Source organism: Erithacus rubecula (assembly GCF_903797595.1).
Source record: "Erithacus rubecula genome assembly, chromosome: 6".
Taxonomy (NCBI): domain Eukaryota; kingdom Metazoa; phylum Chordata; class Aves; order Passeriformes; family Muscicapidae; genus Erithacus; species Erithacus rubecula.
Window position 1 is genome coordinate 45,479,589 of NC_136688.1, and position 25,420 is coordinate 45,505,008.

At 41.1% G+C, this 25,420-nt stretch overlaps 1 protein-coding gene across 4 annotated transcripts in view; it reads right to left on the reverse strand.

The window, feature by feature from the left end:
• Positions 1 to 340: 340 nt before the first annotated feature.
• The window catches only part of ITPK1 (inositol-tetrakisphosphate 1-kinase), a 137,538-nt gene continuing 112,458 nt past the window's right edge, over positions 341 to 25,420 (reverse strand). For all 4 annotated transcript variants that reach the window (XM_079308139.1, XM_079308140.1, XM_079308137.1 and 1 more), the window contains exons 6-11: positions 21,738 to 21,836; positions 19,811 to 19,851; positions 16,257 to 16,422; positions 14,045 to 14,112; positions 12,397 to 12,559; positions 341 to 6,873 (exon numbers count right to left, since the gene is read on the reverse strand). In XM_079308139.1, the coding sequence (XP_079164265.1) occupies positions 6,554 to 6,873; positions 12,397 to 12,559; positions 14,045 to 14,112; positions 16,257 to 16,422; positions 19,811 to 19,851; positions 21,738 to 21,836 (857 nt within the window). In that variant the 3' untranslated portion in view covers positions 341 to 6,553. The remainder of the gene's footprint in view (positions 6,874 to 12,396; positions 12,560 to 14,044; positions 14,113 to 16,256; positions 16,423 to 19,810; positions 19,852 to 21,737; positions 21,837 to 25,420) is intronic.

Below are 25,420 nucleotides of genomic sequence, written 5' to 3' on the forward strand. Positions count from 1 at the left end.
AGCCACATCCAAAGGAGTTAGACAGTTTTTTTTTCTCAAAAGATGGCAGCAGCAGAAAGAAATTGTCCATACCTGACACAAAATCAACAAGAGGAAAAGTAATGTTACTTGACGGAGCTACTGTAAATACTGCCTTAATTGGATATTCAAATAATCACAAATATTTGTGATCCAAGGACTTTCTTCAGATGGAAATATGGTGTTCAAGGCCTGAGCGTGGGGCTGCAAACAACTGCACTTGGAAAGGATGTGAACATTGTATTCCCATGAAAACAAGCCTCCCCCAATGAACTGCTCACCTCACTGCCCTATCCATCAGAAAGAGGAAGCAAACTACAACTTGTTATAAGGCATTTATTTTCATTATGTGTTGGAAAGGGACAACTCCCTCTTCAAAACAATTACAGAGATAATGCCACAATACCTACTGCATATTGCTTTACTGTTGAAACCAAAACATTGTCCAAAATAGGTGTATGGCAAACAAAAAGAAATTAATATATTACCACTGAAATGAATGCTGTTAGATGAAAGCACCATCTCCACTGTCTGATCTGATCAGTCATGCAACTGAAGACGCCAAATAGCAAGTATTCTGGTTTTTACAGTAAGCCATGTTCTTTTTAGGGTTTATATAATTCTATACAAATTTAAGTACAAAATGGGAATTATGTTTCAGAAATCAGTGAACCAGGCTGAAGCGAATCACAAGACACACCTGTTGACACTGTACAGCTGGATTTGAACACAGATACCAATGACCTTGTGGAACTGAGCACACGCACACAGTGGTCCCCGAGATTCAGCCGTGCTCGGGCAGGAAGGAGTGCTGGAGACTGAAGGACAATACCCAACACTGTTCACACCCAGAGGGCTAATTCTCTCACAATTGTTGGGATCCCAAGGAATTGTTGTTACTCCATATTAAGAACGACAGTGTTTTTAGTATGTGGTTGTCACAAGGGTATACACAAGCTGTATCAAATACTGAATCAGAAATAAATGATAAAAGATACATCTAACACATCTTTTATTTTTCAATATTTTTTTACAGCACTGACTTTACAAGAGGATAAACAACTCATTTTTAGGGGCTGCTAACATCTGAAACAAAGAAGTCACTATTTTATACTCAACATATTCTCAACCTTTTAATAACTTTATATATGTATATATGACTTTTCACACAAAAAGGAAAAAGTTAAAATAATTTATATCTAAAACTACTGTGTAAAGAATGAAGGAAGAAATAAAACGTGAGTTTCTTTAAAAATGCTGAAGAGGAAGACCTGATTTTCATGAACTCCATTTGCTGTTTCAGCTATTTTTGGAGTTTCATGAGATTTCCTGGCCATCAACAAAAACTTCCCAACACATCGGGAGCCCTCTGCAAACTCATGACATGCTGGGTAAGGTCACCTGCTAATGAGTTCGTGTGGGCCACAGGCATTTGCTATCATCAGCCCTACTGGATTCAGGGTAAGAATAATGGAGAGGAAGAAAACATCACCCCAGATTGCTATTAAAAACCACAGAGTGAAATTCTGGACAACTGGTACCATGATGTCCACTGGCCAGGATTTTACTCCCAAGCCCTACCCTCCCTGCCTTCCTTCTGCATCACAGAAAAAGGATGTTTTTCTCTCAATGGATTTTTTTACCTCCACAGGCAAGCTGCCCCAAGAGCAGGGTGGACCAGACCCCAAGAGCCACCTGCACACACAGAGCAAAACCAATTCCCTTTGCTTGCTACAAATGCTACTGTGCTTGTGTTGCTGAGGAATTGCTCCAACATCTCTGTTTATGCCTGGATCCTCCCAAACTTCAACCATCTCAAGTAACTTTTGTGGCCATGTAAATATGACAGAATCCATGGAGGATATGAAACCCATCAAAAGCTCAAGTGCTGATGGCCTGGATCCATATAGGGTGATCAGTGAAAGGGAAGGTAGTAAAGATGTGGGAAATACTTTTCTGGAGGTTACATTCCTCTGAAATAGATATTAAAGCAATATTACAAATAAAATCAGCAATGTGATCTGCAATGGTATGTCCATTTTTCTATGAAAGCGAGAGGAGATCATATTAAAGGAAATATTTTAATCTACACAAAGCATTTTCACATATTCCTAATTACGAAATACACACAATAAAGTAATTGTATACTGAATACAGAAATCAATACATCTCTTACTAAAAAGGAGAGAGGGGGAAAAATTAGCAGGGTAATGCAAGTGAACTCCCACAAGTGTGTGCATGGGGAGACTGCTACAAACTCAGACTCTGTTTACTAAAAAACCAAAATCCAAGATTTTCTGCTCAGCTGTGGAAGGCAAGGCTAGAAGTTAGTGCAGAAAAGCCTGACTCACTTGTCACTGCTGCCATGCAAAGACTTGAGGAAATCAGTGTTAGTCTAAGAACTGATAAGTCTGGATTTTTAAAATTGGATTAAAACAACAGGAACATTTTTCCTGTTTTGCTCTTTTTTGCTAGGCAATTCCAACACCTCTGGCCCCATTTAGTCCTGTTGCATTTGAACTGTGCTCTGCCTCTATTATCTAACCACTTCACCTGGTTGTTCCCTGTCTGGACACTGCCCACAGTTAATCTAGAAAACATGAGGCTTTATCTCGAGCAATCCTCATTATCTCTTGATGTCTCTGGGTTAGTTTCTTAGCTTGTAATCATCTTCAATGAGAACAAATTAAACTGGTAGATTTCCGTCCGTGCAACCTGCTGCAGACCTCCTTTGTAGAAATGTTCCCACATTGAGGGTGGGGATCTTTAAACAGCTTTAACATAGTATAGTAACTGAACAGTAACAATGAATCTATCCAACTTATCAACCAGCCCAGCCCAGGGCTCCTCAGCTGATCAGCACTCAGCACAAAGGCTGTACAGCCAGACACTTCAACCAAAGGCAAAACATCACTGGCCCAGTGGTTCTGCATTGCACAAACCACAAGTGCTACCACTGATGCTGATGGTTTGGCTGCATTTCTGCAGTTGGCTTTCACATAATGATCAGATGTTCTGGCACAGGCTACAGAATCAGGCACAATGCGGCCAAGTCAGTTGGAGGGAGAAGAGGGTGACTATATATCACAGGCAGCAGTAATACCACTCAAGTTCTCTTCATGAGGGAAAGCTAATGACATAATTTCAGTGGAAACCAGAGTCTCATCTCCATCATGCTGACACAAAACCTGGAGAAATTCCAGTCAAGCTAATGGTGTTCTTGTGGATTTCAAAGAGTGAAGCAGAACAGTAATAATTCCCTATAAAGCTAACTGGTGACCATGTAATTTTAATACAATTGCTCCCATCAGCACAGCAGTAACAGCTATGCCTTTGAAAACACAAAATGATCTTTTTCTAACCCACAATAAAAAGAATTCAAACAGACATTATGGAAAATCTCCTCAGATTGTCTGCAATTTTAAGAGCAAGGGCATTCTGGTATGGTCTAATGTTACTACACTCCTCTACTTTTACAAAGAAAGACAAGACTACAGAATATTAACTAACTTACTGTGAAGCTTATCTTAAATCAAAACTATCCTGAACTTACCAAATGAGGCAGCAATTCAGAAAAGCACTTTAGCACAAGCTTAATAACATACTCATGCTCAAATATTTTGCAAGAACGTAATTGTATGTCTGGATACTTGGTAATTTACAGTTTTGGCTTATACAAATTGGTCTCCCAATTTGCCTCTGTGATTTAGCAACATTCTAGTACATGAGCCATTACCTTAATTTCTGCAAGGAAATATAGTAGTACAGCAAATGCATGGTAATTTATGTCAAAACTCTATTGTAATGCCACATCACAACAGGTACCTGCATAACTGCACCTGGTAAATTAAAGTGATACCAATACATTCGATAAATAAAAAATAAATTACAGACTATGGGAAAAATGTCACTGATCACACCAATGACCTAAACTTGTTTTCTAGTTACTGCCAAGGTCTAGAGTAATATTTAAATATAGTATTTCTGCAAGCATTCAGAGAATTACAAAATAAACTTCTAACAATCATTTGTAAACAAGTTTAAAATGCACAATTATATTTCAGTAGTTTATTTTGGAGAAAAAAAGCAGTGCAAAATAGGCCAACCAAAATTCAGAAGGCAGCCAGGAAAATAAAATCCTTATTTGATGTTCTAACTAGGAAACAGCATACAGACATTTCCACTGGATCCAACACTCAGATTCATGTAAACATACTTAGTTTGAAAGGTCTTGAGTCAGTAACCCAGTTCTAACATCATTGCTTCATCCCCACCACCCAGTTAAAGAAATAAAACCCAAAAAACCAAAAAAAGCCCAAGCCATTGTAATAAAGGGAGCAATAGGCAAGTCTACAAACACTCCACCAGCTGGTTACAAGAAAGTACCATACAAAAATATGCACTGGCAAGTTCCTTCCTGAGGGCATCTTTTGTTACACGTGTAAGATAAAAACACTTTTTATTTTAAACAAACTAAAACAAACCCCAAACTGTAGATGACAATTTTATTTTAGTCATGGCTTTATGAAAGTTTGGTCTATCATGAATAATTTTATAAACCCATACCTATGTACATCTGACTCACTCACACACAGCCATCCGAGCTGCAGACAACACGGGATCCAGCAGCCTCAAAGCACACAAGGGTTCTGAGGGGTGCCCAGCTCAGAACAGAGCTGCAGCACTTGAGGAAGTTGGCTGTGCTTATGTGCACCCTGGGATCTGACTGATACCACACTCATAATAATTCTTCCAGTCCCTATAGAAATATTTTAAAGTTAGTAATCCCTCTGGAAGTGGAATTATCTTCTATTATGTAAATCATCCTGAAAAATTCAATCCTGGCTACAGGAAGTTCCCAAGAATGGCGTTTTGGAAGAAGACCAATCTCTCCTACGGAAAAAGCATTGTTTACATAAAAGAACTGCTACATAAGACTCTTCAAAACTTTTTCCTCTCTAGGACTGGTACCAACAGGTAGGGTGGTGACATCTTTTACACAGTTTAATCCTCTTTAAACCCAATCTACCTGGGCTTTAAATTCTAGATCCTTTCCTTTTGAGTAGCCATCTAACACATGATACCAACCAAACTGGTATTAAATGCTGCAGTGACAGATGCTTTATGAACATGTGCTATAGAAAAGACAGAAATTCCTGTATTTGCAAGCTAGAGCTTAACTAAGGAATTTTTCTCAACACCACCCTTCTTAAAAATATTTTAGGGCTAATAAGGGGAAGAGAAGGCCACTTCTACCAAAGTAGTGTTTCTGTTCTTAGCACTTGGATATTTCCAATATAGTGTTCAGAACTGGCAAAAGTTGCAGGAATTCTGAACAGCAGAAGATGCTGCCAAACTAGAATATATCTCAAAAGATAGAAATTGGCTGTGCTATAGTTTACAAATAGTATAAAGCACTGTTGTAAATTACCATATGGCCTCGCTTAGCAGCTTGCAACAAAGTAATGGGGTCTCCAAGTTAGAGCTGTCCTGTACTTACTTCTACCTTATATGAAGGTACACAATTTTGTTTCTATTTTACAGAAAAAAATGTACAACAGCATGGAAGGCAGCGACTGTTACCCCTCAGAATACCCAGGTCAGGTGTGCTGCTCCAAGGAAAATGCAGAGCTCTGCCAGCCTTTTCCTAGAGCTGTCCCAGAGTGCTCACAAAAGCAGTGGAGGGAGAATTAAACTCCCTGCTCAAGAGACGAGCTGCTCCCATTAACTCTTCTAGGATTTCAGCACTAGCAGACAATTGAAAGCATGTTATTTAATCTACTAAATGACCCAGCCTAAATACTGGCACCTTCTCTGGGTGAAATGTGTTGCTGTTGGCAAGCGTGGTTAGAAGATGATTTGAGTGAAGCAGTGAGGCCTGGGGGGAGAACTGCAAAGCTGGAACAGGGGTGGTCACCTCGGTTCTGTGCCCTGAAAAAAGCAAGCTGCTCTGTCCTACTCAAAGTGCAGCAGCTTCACAGCAAGCTACCTGCCAACATCATGCCTGGTCAACATTTCAAGAGATTTGGTTTAGTGATACTGAAGTTGTCTTAGCTTTCTTATGCAATGGCCTACCTGGAAAAAAGAGGAATGGGGAGTTTTTTAGGCAAAAATCTCTAGCACTGTTACATTCAGACACTGCATTTCAACATTATTATCTTCTTGACACCATGAGGTCCGATTTTAAAATGCTGGTCACCAGTGATTACAAAGAACAATAGAAATGAAAGAGCAACCCTCCCACAATGAAAGGACTAGTGTTAAAACACGTGTGTGTAAACTCACTACAAATTTGCAACTGGAATCTGATGAAATGGATTTGGATCACTTTTTCGCTCTTCCCCTTTCAGTCCGTTTCATCAGCAAATTAGATTAAATCAAATGGAAAGTTTTTTTTATTTTCCTTTTTTGTGTTGTGTTTTATGGTGGGGATTTTTTCCCATTTTTTTGTCAATTGTATTGTTAAAGCCTGATCTGGTTCTGGGACCACAATTTGTATCCCTGGGGCTTTTTCTCAGTCCACGGCATTGGCAAGTTATTGAGAAGAGGCTTTTGTTGCCAATGTGGCGACGCAGTGCTGCTGGAAGCTGGGGGACACTGCAGAGTTGCAGCCTAGTCTCTGGTGCTGCAGTTTTACTGAGCTGTTGGTCTCGCTCTCCACAATCCAGGAGTCTTTTCCCATGACGCTGAGGCAGCCTGTGCTAGCACAGCATATCCGCTCGTCCATGATCCCAGCGCTCTGCTCTGCCAGCAGCTTGCTGCGGTTTAGCTGGGTCACCTCAGGTACCTGACCCTGCAGGACAGCAGCTATGTGGTTCAGCAGATCTGTGAAAAATTCAGAAACACCCTCATAACCTGAAAAGAGAAAAAAATGAAGGAGAGAAAAAAAGGCAAGTAAGTAATTTCCTTAGGTTCTTTGACAGGCTTCTTTTAACAGTTTGTTTCTTGGAGTGTCCTTGCCCTCCACTGATCATAAAAAAGCTGATAATAAAACTAATAAAAATAAGGCTTTCTCCATGACATCATTTTAAGTAACAGCAGAAGCAGATTAGCATAAAAAGGAATGGAGACTCTTGCGATAAAAGTGTTTTTCCAATGAGAAAAACAATTGACTTTCAGATTTGCTGCTACTTTTTCCTCCCAAGTATATATATGCAGATGTACCTTTAGGTATATTCTATCATTTATTACCAAGTTACAAACTCTTTGGTATAATGCTGATTTTTTCCATACCATTTCCAGGTTTACTATAGCAAGTAGCTCTAATGCAGAGCTTCCTTGTGGGTCTGGACCCTCTCCAGAATTTGCCCAGCAATACCCTCAGTTAGGGAAACCTCAGAGGACAGCAGGGCTGGCTTTATACTCCACAGAAAAGGCAGCTTCCCACTGAGCAAGAAGTGATGTGATGCTCATCTAACCTAACCTGACACTTAAAACGGGTTTGCTGCAATGTCTGAATAAACACCAGAGGGACAGGAAATGTGTATCAATGACACAGTATTTGATAGAAACATCAATCATTTACTTTGGTACTGAAACCACCTTTCTGCACATTCTGTTAAGTGATTCCAGACAATTTACAATGCAGTTTAATAACAAATTTCCTGGTTAAAACAGTTGCTCAAATACCTGTAGACATGACATTTTTGGTGACACAAAGGGTGGCAGGTGTACAGAGCTTCTGGATCTATTTTAAACACTCTGCTACAGGCACAGCTTTATCATTGCATTTCATTTTAAAATTGAACCAGACATGCAACATATGGGTACAATGTCCTGAAATGGATCTTAACTGCTACTGCATTACCTAAAATTGTTATCAGTTTGCCTTAGCATCTAGAGGTGACATATGTAATTCAATGTTATTTAATGGAATAGGCTGATAGTTTTAAAATGTCTATAAAAGTATTCTGGAAGTGATCTGGTAATAATACAGGAGACTGAAGCAGTAAGTAGGTTTAAAAGACCCATGTGAATAGCAGACATTCAAACAGCAGCGCATGAGCAGAACCAGAGACCACAAAGTAAATGCATACTTTAAAACACTTTTAGTGATGTAATTATTGGGCAGAAGAGTTCATCAGATCCATAATTAATTCAATTTTAATTTCCATTCTCCTGTAAAGAAGTATTTCCTTAGGCAATAAAAAACCCCAAATTCCTGGAAAACGTAAACTAAGACTATAATTTCACCTATAATAAACATGGGGATTGTATGGTGTATTTACAAACCATATGCCAACCACTTAACTCTTATTTAGGCTGTTACATTACTTTGGATTTTATTGCACTTGGTCCCGATTCTTCAGTTACTTAACAGGTCACATAAAACATCAGCAGTGTGAGACAACAGCTCGCAGTTTTCCTTTCTCAGAGGCCCTTGAAGGGATTTGCCAAACAAATCTCTCATTTCAAAACACCAAGTTTCCCAGTGCCCCCCACGATAATCCACTGGTCAGCAGGGGGCAACTAGAACTCCTAGGGCTGGCCATGGGACCCAGAACAGGATCTCCAGCCCTTGGACAGAAGTGCTTGTTACGCTTTCTTGCTTATGTAAAAGCCATGGGATTAGCCTTCAAATCTACTCAGAGCGCTTCCAACACCCCAGGAATAAGCCATCTCCATAGTAACAGCTTTAATATTCAGAGAGGAGATCCATAGTACCCCAGAGTGTTCTGTGTCTGCTCAATGAAAACAAACTAGCCTTGGAGGAGGGCACCTGGTAAACACACAAAGAAGTTGCTTTAAATATTTAATAGGAATAAGATGGCCAATTATTCTGTCCTGAAATCAGCAGATGTTGGTGAAAGGAAGCTGTATATAACAGGCAGGCTCTGTCTGTGCAAGGCCTCTGCACACTGAGGGGAAACACCCAAGTAATTCTGCCTGGTCACTCAGAAGAAAGTTCACAAACTTGCAAAAAAAAAAAAATAAACAAGGAAGGGAGGAAGAGAATTAGCTGTCTCAACCCTTGGATCACAGGACACCTGGGAAGGCTGCAAACTGTGGGTATTGCCTCACTTGGCTCACCTAGGGCTCCTGTATGCTTCTCAAACTAGTCAGTTGTGGGACACCACTGTGCTGCAATGATAACAAAATCAAGAAGTGCAGATTAAATTACACCTTCAGAAACTACTGGCAGTGAATTTGGGATTCGTGTCACACAGGGAATCAGTGGGAGGATATAACTTTTGCATGCCTAAAACATAACTAGCATGAATCATGCTCCAGCAGGTGCTATTCTAGCACTGCCCACTTGAAACAGTTTTGGAAATGCCTGAATTCTGCTATACTGAGAACAGTCTCCAGAGTCCTCTGGCTGAGCATGGATAGGAAAGATGACCAATCAGCAATGCATCTGTAAACAGGTGCCCACCTCTGTGAGCTTTGGTGGAGGCAAGAAAAGGCTATGAGCATTTTCAAGCAAGTATTACAGATGCTATCTGCCTGATTTTTCAGAGACTCTCCCTTATCTGGCACACTCAATTTTTCTGTGTTTTTCCTGGTCAGAAAGAAATGGACAGCCCATATCCTGCATTTACAGCAATGTTTTTACAAACACAAAATGCACGTTCAGATTTGATGCTCCCAGCTACCATGCAGATTCACCAGAGGCAGCAGTTCACCTGCATGGTGATAGCCTGCAGCTGCTGGGGCTGGCTGAGCTCAGCCACAACCACAGGACAGCAGGCTACATGGAACCTTTTCTCTCACTTATCTGAGGTCAGACAAACATGACTCCCACACGCTACGTGACTGTGCCTACTGCTCAATATCTCAGCTGGTAACTAAATATAGTACCAGTAGTTCCCCACAGAACAAAACACACAATAGGCCTTTCAGACATTTATCTTTAAAATCTTTTTGAAGAGTTGCTGGTGCTAATGGAGCAGATAACAGACAACATCCTCCTACAGGTACACCTGCTTTCAATTCTGTCATTAAACTTGTCTCAGATGACACCTGTGGAGTGGCAGGTTCAAATGAGCTTCAAGCCCAGTAAACAAGGAAGACAGCACACAAGAAAGGCAGCAAGCTCTGGGCAAGGCTTTGGTCAGGCTTGGCCCCAAGCCATGGCCTGAGTTCCATGAAAGAGGCTGTGAATACTGTTTAAAGGCCATCACTTCCACTTCCTTCTTCTAAGCATTGGTGCAGAGATAATGCCCAGGAGGGTTGCCTCCAGTTTGGCTCTATTACAACTCTTGAAGGCTACAATGATTTAAGGAAAAAAAGCAAGGAAGGGCACTTTCCTGGGATTGCACTGCACAGGAACAGGGAGATCCCACTGCTGATGCAGCCCACTGGTGACTCTTTTGAGCTGGGCTGAGTTTGAACTTCTCACCAGGAAGGTGCTGGCTCTGTCAATGAAGTCAATCATTGTAACTTTTCAGGCTTTAATCATAGGGGTCCTTGGTGGGAATTGCAGTTAGCTGTGCTGAACATGCTTTTGAGCAACAGTGTATTTTGTGCTGAGATGTAAGTTTGCTTGTGTTGCATTTTACCCCACTGCTGCTTCTCTGACCTCAGCAGACCTTGAGAATATGGCTCATCTCAGTTCTGCTACCTTTTACAAATCTGAAGCCAGATTTTTCTCTCCCCTGCCTTCTCTTCTGTAAGTCTGGGCCCTGCTGCTATCCTCTAGTTTTTCTCCAACTGGTCTTCAACCTATCCCATGGTGATAAAGTCAGTAGTTTCCATCACAACCCATATGTTCACCACCAAAAAAACTGCTGTGTGAGACAGTGTAGATCAGTGCATAAGAGACTTCCCTGTGCTCTCAAGTCTCCTGCAAGGACTAAAACACTATTAATTCAAAGTCCCTTCAAAGACAAATTACTTTGCAGACTGAAGCACAGGACTTGGGCTGAATACTGAAAACTATTGCCTTAGGTCAGAAGCACAGCAGAGCAGTTCTGCAAACTTAAGTGACAACAAGAAAACATTGGTCCTCTCTAAATATATGTCTGCCACATTGCTGTTCCCCAATGTGGACCTTTCAACATTTCAAGAAAAGGAGAATTTCAGTCTGTGCAAAGTACCAAATCCAAAATAATACTTGAAAAAAACCACCCCAAACTGAAAACATAAAGCACCAAAACAAAATGCAGGATACAGGATTGCAAAAGAATGTCCTGTATCACTTGCTTCAAGACTCACTGTCTAAAACATAATCCTATTTATAAAACTGATATGGCTCCATCTAACACCCAATTTAGGTTGTTTCACTGCCCTGGGCAGAAGAGTGTTTTCACAGGTCTGCAAATTGCATAACACCACGTGGTACAACCATGCTGGGAAGTGACCTCAGAACAGCAGAGCTGAGTTTTAAGAGGAAGCCAGGCACTGTGGAGACAGACAGACAAGGCACTATAGGGCAGTAGGAATGAGGACCTGATTTGAAAATCTAAGAAGTTTGGGAGCTCAGGACAAGACATAAAGACACCACAGCCATACTGAAAACTTAAAGTCTTCAATGACAGGTTAAAGAAACTACACAACAGCCTGTGTAAGTCCCTGGAAACAAACACCTCCATTCAGGTAATGAGAGGACATTCTCAGAGAGAAAAACACCCTGCAAAACAGCATCAAATGAGATGGTGTATTCTTTTCCTGGGTTAGACTACTGAATTTAGCACAAGTGATAGACCATTACTGCCTCACCCTTATTCACACTTACAACTCCTTTCAACAATTCTGGTGATCGAGAAGCTTGTTTAGTTGTTTCCAAGACATATGTTGCACTAGAAAACATGGAAGACAAATTTACCCACCCTTCCACGCTCTAAACCATCCTTTCACTCCAGGACACACTTATGAGAACCTGCAAGGACACTAACTGTCTCCAGCAACTTCTGTGCACCTACAATTTTATCATCCTCAGATTACTGCTATTGCTTTTGTGCACAAATGTCTTTTTGTGGGGAATCAATTTGCACAGGAAGAAATTTTCAAGGGAACAGTTTGTTGCTTCCACCCCCTCATTTTTCTTAATGGTACAAAGTGAAAAAAAAAAAAAAAGTAGTAATATTTAAAGGCCCTTCTAAAATAGAATATAGTATTCTTTTCATTTCAGATGAAGGCTAGGCCCAGAAAGGCAAGGTCTCAGCACACACACTGCAGTTCTTGAGTCCTCCTTTGCACAGGACAGCACAACAACTATGTTACAACTGGCCACTAAAATCTGACCATTTCTCCTAAGAGCTAATACTTCAGTTGCAAATTCCATATCTAGATTAGGGATCTTCCCACCCCAGACTGACCTGTATTTGATCTCAAAACCATCTGGCTGCTGCTGTCCCACCCCCAGCCTGGGAAGCAACATGAGACAACAGCAGTAAAACTTGTTCCTCAAAGCAGGAGAGGAAAGGCCTGTCTTACCTGGGAATGCATTTATGTCAATTACTGCATGCTGCCCAGTCTGATTGTTAATGATGATGTCAATTCCAAAGAGGGAAACTCCCAGAGCTTGCCGCAGCGCTTTAGAGATTTCCCTGATGACGTCATCATTTGGCCGCTCAAATACTCCTTCAATTTTATCCAGCTACAATGGAAAAAGGCACATTACTAAGGGACTCTGAAACAGCCTTTTTAGTGGAAAGATTGATTTTCAGAAGTTTCCAGGTGCATATTCAACAAATCTAATTGCAGAGAACCAGTGGCATGAAATCAAGAAAGACACCAAAGAGAAACTGCTTTCATTATTCAAAATCCTTCCTAAATTGGAAATTCATCTGCTCTAAAGCATCTAGCTCTTCCTCTTCATACTGGCGAACCTATAGAAGCAAGCAGTGTAGGAATGAATGGAGAATCAGACTCTTATTTTAAGTACTAGATCTGCACCTTAAAAAAACATATACAGGTGGCATATTTAACCCTGTGCTGCAAAAGTTCTGACTATCATTATTATTTCAGTGTAGAACAAGGTCTATGTTAAAGAGCTGACAGGATAGACTCCTGCTGTTACTTTAATCTGAGTCATACAATACAACTCAGCTGATATCTTAAGGGCAGAGCATACCTTTCATTATTTAGGGTTTTCATGTACAAATTATTTTGTAAGTATTTATTGAGTGACTCAGGTTACTTATGACTAGAGGTTACTTACGCACTCTTCACTTTTTAAACAACATTACATAGCAAAAGTATGCTGTTATGCCTGCAGAAGCATGACTGGAGTAAGTATATGTATGAGTGAGATGGCAGGTAAACCACAGGAGTACATTCCCTAAGTTTGAAAGGAAATTTTTAGTAATGGCTTCTCCCTCAACATAACCACAAAAGGACTTGTGACTAGCACAATTACAGGTTTAATATTTGCCATGCCTACTAGTGTTTTACACAAAATTCAAAATCAAATATGAAACTAGTCCCCAGTAGAGCTTGTGAAACAGAAAAGAATCCCAAGACTCAAGAGATTGAAAGGACCCAGTGCTGTAAAGTGACTTTCTCAGTAGCCAAGTGCCCAAGAACTTGTTAGGATTCATATGTCCAAATCTTATTAAAAGGACTGGTGATGCCAGCATGAAACTGTGCAGTGTGCTGGCACTGCTGGTCTTGAAGGACATCCAGAAATGGTCCCATGGTAACAGCTTGGGCATGCTCACATAGCAGACAACTACTGGCCCTCTGTGGCCTTGTGCCAACACAATTTCTATGCTTTAATTTTCATAGTTTGTCTTTCCTCACAGAACTGAGTCCTAGAAGGATGATTTATGCTTATTAATCTCTCTGGATAGGAAAAAGGCAGGTGTTTGAATTCAGAATCTCCTTCTTCCCTTTGCCTAGATTAGCCCTGTGTAGTTTGGTAAGTAGCACATCCCTGCTACAAGTTCTTCCTCACCGGAGCTCGGTAAGGAAAACCAGAGTGGGACACAGTCATGCTGGTTCGTGGTACCAAACAGACCTCAGCCTGCAACACAGAAGCAGACAGCTTGTGAAAGAGAGTCACTAGCTTCTAACACGTCCATAAGAAAGGATTAGATAAGTTTGCAGCTGCACTAGAGGGAAAAAGACCAAGTGTACTTACCGCTGTTAAGACAGATGAGGACTCTGGTTTGGAAACATTGTGGCTGTTGAAAAATATTGATTCTCTGTCTGCAATTAAAAACAGGTTGTAAATAACTTTATACCAGACTGTAATTTCCAAAGGAATAGTGCAAGAACAGTAGGTGGCAGTGCAGGCCATAAATCTCGTCCTGGTCTCAACCATCCACCCCACCCACAGGGCTGTCCTGCCTGCTGGCACTGCGCTGCCTGCACAGGCAGGGATCCACTGACACATCACCCACGGGTCCCAGACCATAAACAGAATAAATAATAACAGATAAACAGAATCACGCACTGAGTGAACAGAAATCAGTTTTCCTTCCTTCACCAGAGCAAATTAACTAAGTTCAATCAGATAATTAAGTTAAGTTTTACTAATGTGCTATACTTAAAGTGACAGTTCCAAGGGGAAGGTGCGTGATAGAAGGGAGAAGATGCAATCACTGCAGGTAGTAGGCTGGTAGCACCCAGGATAAACTGAGAGCCCTGTGAACCTGGGCAGAGCACTGTCACCATGGCAGAAAGCAATACATATTGTGGCCAGGACCTGTCCTTCTTTTGGAGTCACCACAGGAATGCAGGAGACACTCTGAAGTGACAGAAGCCACTACTGAAACACAGAGGAAACGATTGAGAGAATTACAGTAGCACTTCCCACTCTGCTTCCTCTGTGCTGAAGATTTTATTGGCTGAAAGAAATCCCCCACCATGTCTCCCTTTAGGATTCCCACTACAGCAGACTGATGGCATCATAGAGACAACCTGCACAGAACATCTGGACCAAAGTCTCAGCACACAGGTGGCACTAGCATGAATATTTCTGCTATGCTGGTCTCTGACTGGACATTCAAGAGCAGCCTCAGGGCCACATACAATAAAGACAGGAAAGTTGTGAAAAGCAAATCCAAGTCCACTCTGCAGTCTGACCACCAAACAACTTCTTGTCTTTCCTCTTGTTTAGAAAGATCTTGTACACTCAGCTCTTTCAGTGTCTCACTGCCACCAGATCTGTTTAACCATCAGATCTGCCAGGTCAGGTTCCCGTGACACAGCCCCCTCAAACTCTCCTGATGTGGGTAAGAGAGAAAGAGTCACTTACCCTAATCTGCCAACAAAACTTATTTTGATGTGCACTTCCAGACAACTTTCAAGTCTTACACTAACAGGTGAGGCTTTAGTTAAGGCATTTTGAGAAAGGTGCCTTAAAATGTTCCCTTCCAGCAAAGGTATAGACCAACTGTCCTAACAGTTTATATGAACACAGATTCAGGCATACTTAATTTGATCAGGACATAGAGCAGATCTAAATGTAAATACAGCCCAACATAGCTACAGACAAGAACTTTTACCAGCATCCTACTACACCTATACTAACAAAATACACACTAGTGTGTGAAATGCAGTGGTGAGCATACATGGACATACTAGGATTAGCAGAAAAAACCTAAGAAAAGTGACAAAAATCTGGCATTTATTCATTCACCTTCTCTAGTTTGATCCTTTCCTCACCTCCTGGATTTATCCATTGCTATCAGATCATGTGCTGCTAATTTTTCATGCTTTTGGTGGGCTATAGAATGCAGTTTTCTGGAAAGGAGTTTTTTATCATAAAGGAAATCAAAGTAATCTTTAACAAAAACCCTTAAAGTGTTGCTCTCTAGTGATATACAGAAGACTCACCCTCCTCACTGACAAATACAATACCAAAGGACATCTCCCACCAAGATTTTCAACACTGGCCTCACATGAAGGGGGAGGCTCATTTAGGGAAGAGCACAAGTGATCTTTAATTTAAAACACATACATATTCAAGGTAAAAATAGGGAGAGGAAGTGCTGCAATGATGGAATCCAGGAAATTCTCTCCAAAGCACATTTATAAACAAACTCCGGAACAAATGACACGTGAACTTACTGTGAAAGGAGAGAATGTCTCTCCCTCTCCCCCTTTCATGACATAAAACAGTATCTAACAGGTAAGACTCAGGTTTCCATTGCATAAATATTTACTATATGAATGCCATTCGTGCATATTCCAGAGCAGGTGAGTTATCTCCCTTCCTATTGAAATAATACAGAAGAGGAAGCATGGTATGTCCAAGCCAGCTGCCTTCACTTCAGCAGTTTTTTCACAGATATTTTCCTGCTGAGGCTGCAAGAACAGACATTTTCTTTTAAATCAATGCTATGTACCTGAGATGCCTGCAGAGAAGTTCTTTAAAGATGGTCTTTTCACCACGGTGTAGGATTCCCCAACCACGAAAACTTTATAGAGCACAGCATTGTGATTGATGAAACTCTGAATGACACAGGGGGGGCGAACAGCTTTGAGACCTTCCTGGTTGAAGATGATCGCCATCTGCAAACACACACACATGGCTGTGCACAATTCTGGCAATAATTTCGTGCTTACCCACACCTGACAAGCAACAAGGGGGAACATCTCCTTCTCTGCATCTTGCTCTATTTCATCATATTTAATTTTACTGACACACAGCTCTGCAAACACTACTGGCAGTGAAGCTTTTCATTTCTTCACAGCTCTTAGCAATTTCATTTGCTGCCTTTAGTTGGGAAGCTCCTGCAACTGCAGGTACAGCAAAAGGGTAAAATATCTCACCAACACAGATGACAAAGTTTATATTGAATACAAGCCTGTATCATGAGAACAACAGAAGGAACAGCTCTGTGCACTAACTACACAAATTCTTCCTCACAGCTCTATTCCCCTGATTTGGTTCAAACCAGTTGCAACAGACTAAGCATCAGGGCTTCACCCACACCATTCAAAGGACATTTCTCAGACTCTAGTAGTTCTTACAGCTAACAAATGCTGGCTTATCAATTTTCCTGCTTGGTTTCACCCCATTACTCCAAACAGATAGTCCTCTTGAAGGCACTGGAATAAACATGCTGGAAAGGAAGGCATTTATTGAGCATTATGAATGATCAAGTAACTGTCTGCACACATGCACAATAACTCAGTAGATTAACATTTTCTGAGTTCAAGTCAGTGTGTGCATTCAATACCTACCTGCAGCTGATATTCTTGCTGTCTCTATTACACAGCACAGAGTGAATTTGTGACTGGTAACAACCTGTGCAAGAAATTTCTAGAACAGACAGAATCATCCATCAAGATGATTCATAGCAATAACATCATACCTCATTTGTCTCTTACTGGTGGCAAAAAACATTGTTCTCTTTCTCCTCTTGTGTGGATTGTTGGCACTATAGTATGTACAACATCATGCTGGCATGAACTGTGCTCTTCCTATAATGTTCTCTTCCATTATTAGTTAATTGATTCCCACAAATAAACATAAGATGAACAGGTTCAGGCTGTTTTAGAAGTGTGGAAAGCCAGAGTTTATCTTCTCAGCACAGCACTGACTTGGACTATAGGAAGCTAAGTGAAGCCTCTCTTCTGCAAAGCTCTGTGCTGGCAGCCCCATGGGCTAGCACACAACCCATAAAACTCCCGTGGTGTTGTGTTATGCTGGTTCACTGCAATGTCTCATGGTTTTTAACATGCATGAATAGAGCTCCAAGAATTTGCTTCCAGGGTGCACTTGTGTTCTTTGTCATCTAGCACAGACCTGCTGTGTCTGGCAGTAACGTGGGTACAATATTTGATATCATAATTTCCAAATAGCACTTCTCATTATAAATGCAGAGTGCTTTTGAAGGCAAAATAAAACATTTGCACCAAGGATTTTTACTGACAATACCCATAAGGAATTCAGCCTCACAATACATAGTGATTCTCTGCCTTTTCCTTCTTGTCTGCTCAAATACTCAGATAAAAAGATTCTGAATACATTTCTTCAGGCAATGGGTCTCTCATGGCAGCTTTACCAAAGGTTAGTTATGTTCTGACTTACTGGCAGCCAAGAAGCACAACTTCCAGCCATCATCTCTGCTCAAGCAAACTGGGAGTCAAGTGCTGAGCTGCTGAGGCCACTGCTAGTGCAGAGGCCATGCAGAACCACAGAAAGAGTGACACCACCTCAACAACACCTTAACAGAATGTACTCACATAAGGAAAGTGGAATCTGCCAGCCTTGCCTGGCAAACTCACACACCAAACCCAAACTCACACACCAAACTTAAACTCAAGCCTGCACTTTAAGCTGTCCCTGTTAGCCAGTACTTAATAGCCATCTCATGAAAAAAAGCAGGTTTCTGGTCAGCTCTAGTTTCAGTATCTCCATTGGAAATATATCCACAAAAAATGAAGTGATTTACCAAAAGCCAGACAAGGAGTCATTAATAAAATAGGCAACAATTTCTTGCTTCTAGACCTATGCTCCATCTTTTAGACAGACTGTACTGTAAGCAAGTATTTATCCTATGCTTCCTTTGTAATGACTGACCACAAGCAATTCCAAAACAGTTCCACTCTGATCATAAATATAGTTTTGGATCACTCCTGAGAGCTCAGCGACTCCAAAAGTGACTACTACTTCAGGCTTTTTTCCAGGGGTCCCCCTAAGCTCTAGTTATCAGTTCCCATGATAAAGTGCAGACTATGGCTGTATTTTAGTCTAATTTTTGCTCTGGCAGGAGGCTTAGATGTGTCTGCACTGTATGAACGAAGATCAAAGAAAGATTCACCAGCGAAATAAAGTCCAAGCCTAACTGGACAAGAACTGAGAGGTTCATGCATTTCAGTTTACAGTTGTAGAGGAACTCTTGACGGAAAAATCAGCAGGAAAATTGGATTGTTAAATTCATTAACAATCCAGTCTCTGAGTGTTCTCAGGAATGACAGCAAAAAAATTATAGCAGCTGCTCCAGCAAACTAATAGGACTGTCTGTTGGCTTGTGAAATAAGCCAAGGTAAGGCCTGCCTGAAAAATCTCAATACATTTTTAAAAGGAAGTGCTGGTCAGTCAAGATTTCAGCCATAGCCATTCTGCTCATCTCAGATTTACAATTTACTTCAGGGTCTTCAGCTCTTAGAGACATTGCAGCAATGTCTCATCATGCATGTTTCAAGAGCAGCTGGGACTGATGGCCATGCTGTTAACAAAGGAAGCCAGGAGTTAGGAGAGCCAGCAGCAAGGGCTGGATTCTCAAAACTGATCTGCAGTAAGCAGGAAGGCAGGAAGCACAAATGGAAAAGAATTAAAACGGGACTCAACTCACTTAAATTTAGAGGAAACTAGTCTCATAGGTAATGCACTCCTTCCAGGAATATACAACCATTTTAGCTGCAATTGCCTTACAGGAAGGCAGATAAGTTCTACAGTCCTGTTCTCCTCACAGATCCCACTGTGTTATTACAACTGAACATTGCCTGGAAACCATCTCTATTTGTTACTCCCTTCCCCCCTCAAGGAAAGGAGCCAGCTGCTCCATCTGAGGCACAAACCTACTTCTCATCTGCACCACATACATATTGGAAAAGTAACTTTCTGGGACAGAAACTTTATTTAGCGAATTCTTACCAAAGGAGAGACTGAAGGAGATTTCTTGCAGACAAAGCTGACCAGAGACTACAAACTGCCAGAAGCAACAATATGAGAGAAGCTAGAAACTGCTAAAAATAACTTGCATGACAGGAGGTTCAAGTCATAGCTAACTTATTTTCAGATTTTTGAAAAAATAATGGGGGGGAAAAAATAATGAGGGGGAAGTGGGGAAAAAAAGATGTTTGGGCACAGCTGTAATTCTACCCACTACAGGATTGGAAATCACCAGCCAAACCAGGGGGAATAATACTGCAAAAAATTTTAACTCACCTCATGAGAGTTGGTTCCATGAGCCACTCTGGTTTTACAAACTGGATAAATAAAAAAGAAAAAACAATCCACCACTGAAACAGAACACCCAAACCCTTTATAATCCTGTTCCCACCCACACATGCAAACACTGGAGTCCACCAGACCAAGGCATTGACTGTAATAGACATCAGTGATAGTCCTTGCTTGAACAGTCCTCAACCACTGCAAAGCTTGGCTTGCTTCAAGCTCTCCTCTCTCAATTCCTCCCTGTAACTAAGGTGCAAGCACAGATCTTTATTAGGACTGGACAGAGCTGCAAAGCATCAGCTAAAAAGTTAGTAGTAGAACTAGGATTGCCATCCTAGAGAGCATTTTCACAACTATGTAATTTTTTTCTGAGGCTAGAGCTATTTTACAGGTACCACAAAAAAACACTGTCCTTAAAATAAAGGAACTGGGACACAATCAACTTATTTTCTTACCTCTCTGATTTCAGGGAAGAGTAGGAAATGTAATGGGGCTGAACCAAACTAAGATACAATTTATTTTTCACAGGCAACCATAGAGGGGGACAGAAAAAGGCAGAAAGCCTAGCAGTTTTTCTTTCTCCTTCACATTAATCTGCTCTCTATGTCCTGATTCTCACCACCATCTTGATTAAGAGGAGGAGTAAAACCAGTTAGAGGAAAGAAACATGCTCCCTCTACTACGAGGCCAGAGAAGAGCTGAAGACCCCAGGACCCACACAATGACTAGAGATGATGCTACTTATGTGTTAAGCAGAGGAGATGAAAACTTGCAAGTAGTGAGGGGGTGGATAGGACAAGACTTATTTGCAGGTTGTTGGAAGAATCAAATTGCCACGCAAGAGGACAGGGAGCTATGAAAGGGAGATAACCTACACTAGAGTCCAAAATAATTAGGTAACTTGAAATTTCAGAAAGTGGTTTATTATGTCTTACAGACATATGCTCTGGAGAGCTGGACCATTTCTTAAAAAAAAAAAAAAAATAGAGACAGGAAAATGAAAAAACACTCCCAGAATAACAAGGTATATTAATTTTCAGTGCTATTTTGTAATTTCATCGTAATTTTGTGGGTTTGATTCAGACCTACTGAATATATGCTGCTGACTACTGAGGACTAGTCAGTCAGTACTGAGATCACAATGTGAAGAGGAGGGAAAGCCGTTCAGTGGGATTTAAATCACTGCTTCACAACCTAACTTCAGGAGACCTGCCTCATTTGGGAGAGCGATGGCAGGGAGGGCAAACCATGCTTTTTCCACACGACTTTACCTCTGCACCTTACAAATGAGGCAAGCACCAAGGGAGCAAACACCGACTAACGATCCTGCTCACTTTAGACTGCAAGGAATCAAATAAAGGAACGAATTAAACCCACAAGCCCTGCAATGAAACTTGCTATAAGCACAAACAGTTCATAGCAGCTGTTTGAGCTGTGGGCCCTTGGAGTCTGTTATCTGTGTTAACCCTCTTTTTTTTATCCTGTAAGATTATATTTTGTACCCTGGACCAGGGAAAGGGAGAGGTGGGTGGAAAAAACAGGATAGTCAGCAAGGCAGTGATTTTCTCAAGAAAAATAATGAATGCAGCTGGCAGGAGAAACATCTTGCACAAGTTCAGGGCAAGAGGCTAACTTTGTTAGAACTATTAGCATTTCCCAGGAATGCATGTTTACTGTAGCGAGTTGCTGAAAGTAAGGAACATCAATAAAAGGCAAAGTAAAAGCTGATAGGGAGGGGGTTTGTTCCACATTCCAAGCAGACTGCCTCAGAGCATTTGTTTCAGGAAAGTTTTAATACCCGTGACACTTTTGGCAGTGAAACCCACACTCTTACAATGTTGGCTATGTTTGGGGGAGTGCATATGGAGTATTTAGAACCTACTAGAAGCAGCAAAGAAAAAAAAGCCCATGTACATACTGAATGGGAATGCCAGTCCATTCTTCTCTATAAGCTGCAAGGTGTCTTCTCCACAGGCACTTGTCAGCTCCATAAAGGGTGGTGAACAGATCCTCTCATCTGCAAGAAAATAAAAAGACTCAAATGAAGATGAGGGGTTTAGCTCCTCAGCTGAATCATTACCAGCTCTCTTCATACTAACTGCTTCTTGATACTCAGCTCATATTAAAGCACCCAAAAGGACTGTAAACCAGGCCTGAAATTGGGTTTTTGGAAACATTTCAGAAAATGAATGGCTCAATTTTCAGACAATCTAAATGGCAATATAAAGCCAATATTTTCACAGGCAGCAAAAATGATCACCTGCTTAGGAATACATAGCTGCACAAGATTTAGCCAGTGAGGTGAAAGCAATTGGGATCTTAGCTCTTAACTTTATGCCTTCAAGCATAATTTTCTAAAGCATTTTACAAAGTAACAGAATGGTCTGCAAATGTGACTAGAATAGGCAGTCTCACAAAGCCATATCTCCTGTAGGGCTCCTCAGGGGGCAGATTCCAGTGTGTATTTACTTCAGACAAGGTGCCAGAACATTCTGCTGTTCACTGGGATGGCTCTGCCATGAAAGCAGTGTTCATTTGGTCTGGCAAAGCCAACCAGAGCACTGCTGGGACACTACCATGTCAGGACTGCTCAGCAAGCTCTGGATGAAGAGAAGAAACAGGAGAACCATGGTAAAATTTAACAGAGCAGGTCTGCTCCAGTGTTTCTGCCAATGTTGTGCTTGTTCACAAGGACATCATGCAGGTATGAATGACTATTTAAATTACCTCCTCAGTGAGCAGAGCTTTTAAAAAGTACTACTTTCATGGAGTTTGAGCTGTGGCCAGGTTAACTTTTGAGCCACAAATGAGGTATAACTTGAGTTAATAGCACAGTACTGAACACAATTCAGAATGGGTCTGCCAAGACTCACTTTTCAGACATTTCAAGAGAAACAGGATGATACCTTCCTCCAAGAAGCAACTGGAGAAAAGCACAAATGGTGGGAGCAACTGTATCTGGCAAACTCAAGTCACAGGTTTATATCAACCAGCAACTTGTCTTGAAAATAAGCAAAACATGGCTGAATCCAAACAGGTGGAGACCATGCTGTGCAGATGGTGCAGAAACTGAAAAGTACATGTGAACTAGAACCCCAGCAAAGCTAAACGTAACTCTTGAGACAGCCATGCATTCAGAAATCACTTTATAAACACTGTTTAGATTCATACTTTTCACCTTATTTTAAGTATATAGATAGAGAAAACTGAATAACTGAAAGTAACAGAGATGCAAAACTCTCTGTATTTTGATACATATCTCTAAATACATCCCCAAAGTTTGGGAATATCTGAGAACTCTGTTCATTAACAGTGTTGTCACTACAAGAAGTTTTCTGAGAAAAGGCTATTTTCATGCATTCTAAAAGGAGTAGAAAGATTGATGCTTTGAGGTCAACCTCAACAAAACTAAACAAAACATCCTAGATTTCAAAGCTTTCAATTTGCTGCTATGAAAACAGAAAGCTGCATCCAAAAGTGACAGGTACTGTAATATTTACAAACCTTTGCCAGAGTTAAAGTTCCTTAGTTGGATGAATTTAGGGAATAAGATTTAGTTTACAGATACTTGGGAACAACTTTGGCTTGGCAGCTCTCCCACCCACATGCTTCAGGCTCACAAATAACTTTGCCTTCAGAGTGCAGATGCAGAGGAACGTATGGTTCCATCTTGCTTCCCTCTGTTTCTCTCTCATACAAACAGGAATGGGAGACAGGGAGGATTCAGTGTTCCTGCTGACTACATGACACTTGCATGGGGAGATGAAGGAATGGGCAAACAGTAATTTCTTTGACTTTGTACTTAGAAAAGACCACCTGGATCAACAAAAAGTAGCAAAGAAGACTCTTAGCATCTCAAAGTGCTCCTGCTGAGTTTGCACAGCACTGGCATTTTCTCTACCAAGAAGGCAATTCTAGCCCACTGAAAGCTCTAACACAGACCATTAATTTACAGCCAGACCTGGGGACAAATAAATCCTAACTCAACACAAGATTCCAGCAGAGCCTACTAGAGCTAGAAAACTGCTGCTCTGAGTTTAACTGCACACACTGAAATCCTAAAGATAACTGTAGGTTAACAAAAAAAGTCCTCCAGCTGCCAGCAATCATCCTCTCCTCCTTCCCAGGGTGGCAAACACATGCTCAAGTTTTCTCCCATCACCAAGCTCCCACTATCAGAGTAACAGAAGTGTCTGCATACCTTCTCTGCCCTGAGGTCCAGGAAAGACCTCACTCAGTGGCTGAGAGTCAATTCAGTATTAATTTACATCAGCTTGGAACTACACCATGCGACCTACATAGTGAAAATGACCCCCAGAGGTACACTGAACCTTCCCTCCCCTCCTGCTGAGTAAGCTGCTTTAGTATGAACTTACTGAGTTGTGGTCAGGTCCTGGACTCTTGGCATTGTCACCCTTTCTTTGCAAACCAGTGACAAGACACCATGGGAAACCATAGCCAGAAAGAGCAATAGTAAATATAAACAAACAAGCAAACATAACTGTCTAGAGATGAGAAGGGCATCATGATTCTGGCTCCACTGCTGACCCTTTGTATTGATGCTCCAGCCTAACCCTCCAATCTAAAACCAAGCACTATTCTCATTTGCATCTGAGTGCCCAGCACAAAGCACTTTAATAAAAGCAGTCTAAGAACTACTACAGCATGAGGCCACAGCCATGTCACCCCTCCTGTGCCATACAGCACTAGCAGAAGGGGCTCTCTCAGGACACAGACCTGATACAACCCAGAACCTGAGCAAAAGGGCTGATGCTGTTGCTTTTCTACCATCAATACTCAGCTGTGCACTGAGATGCTGCTGAGTGGAAGAGTCTTCTTCCAAAACATTAAGTTTGGAAAAGAGTCCACCTCATCTTCCACCTTGCCTATGCACAGGTGACCTTAAATCCCAAGAGATTATTATGTACACAATTTCTAATCTTTTCACATTGGATCTGAAACTAAAAATCAAGTACTTCCTCCATGCCTGTGGGTGCATACATTGCATCACACAATAAGCAGACAATCACAATTATTAACCCTACCTTCCTTCATGCAGCTTGTGCTGGACCAAAGCTATCGTCAGGAAAACTCTATCCATAACTGTACAGACTGCTGTGAATTAAGAGTCTGTATATTGCTATAGTGCACATTTAGAAAATGGTATTTCTTTATTTTTTAAGCACCTGGCTGTCTCTGAGACTCCAGCCTTTGAAATATGGCCATGACTCCAGGTGAACCTTGTCAGGTCCAGAATTGCAAACTTAACAGCAACAAGGAAAGATTCTTCAGATCAGAATGTTCAGCTTTCACTTCAGACAAGTACCAAAAGTATCTGTAGCACTTTTGTTGTTAAAAACAACATATTATGATTAAATTTAAAAGTCAAAATTCTGTCACTCTCTTCCTCCCCCATCTTTGTCCTCATTTTTATTGCATGCCTTAGCACAAACTTTGTGATATCTGTTTTCCATATTTTCCCTTAGATATTCTTCCTTTTCTTCAAGATTATTTGATCTTGGAATTCTCTCTCTTTCTCTCCTCTTTCTTACTTCCTGTATTTTTTCTCACTCACATCTCCATCTCTCATCTAGGCTGTTC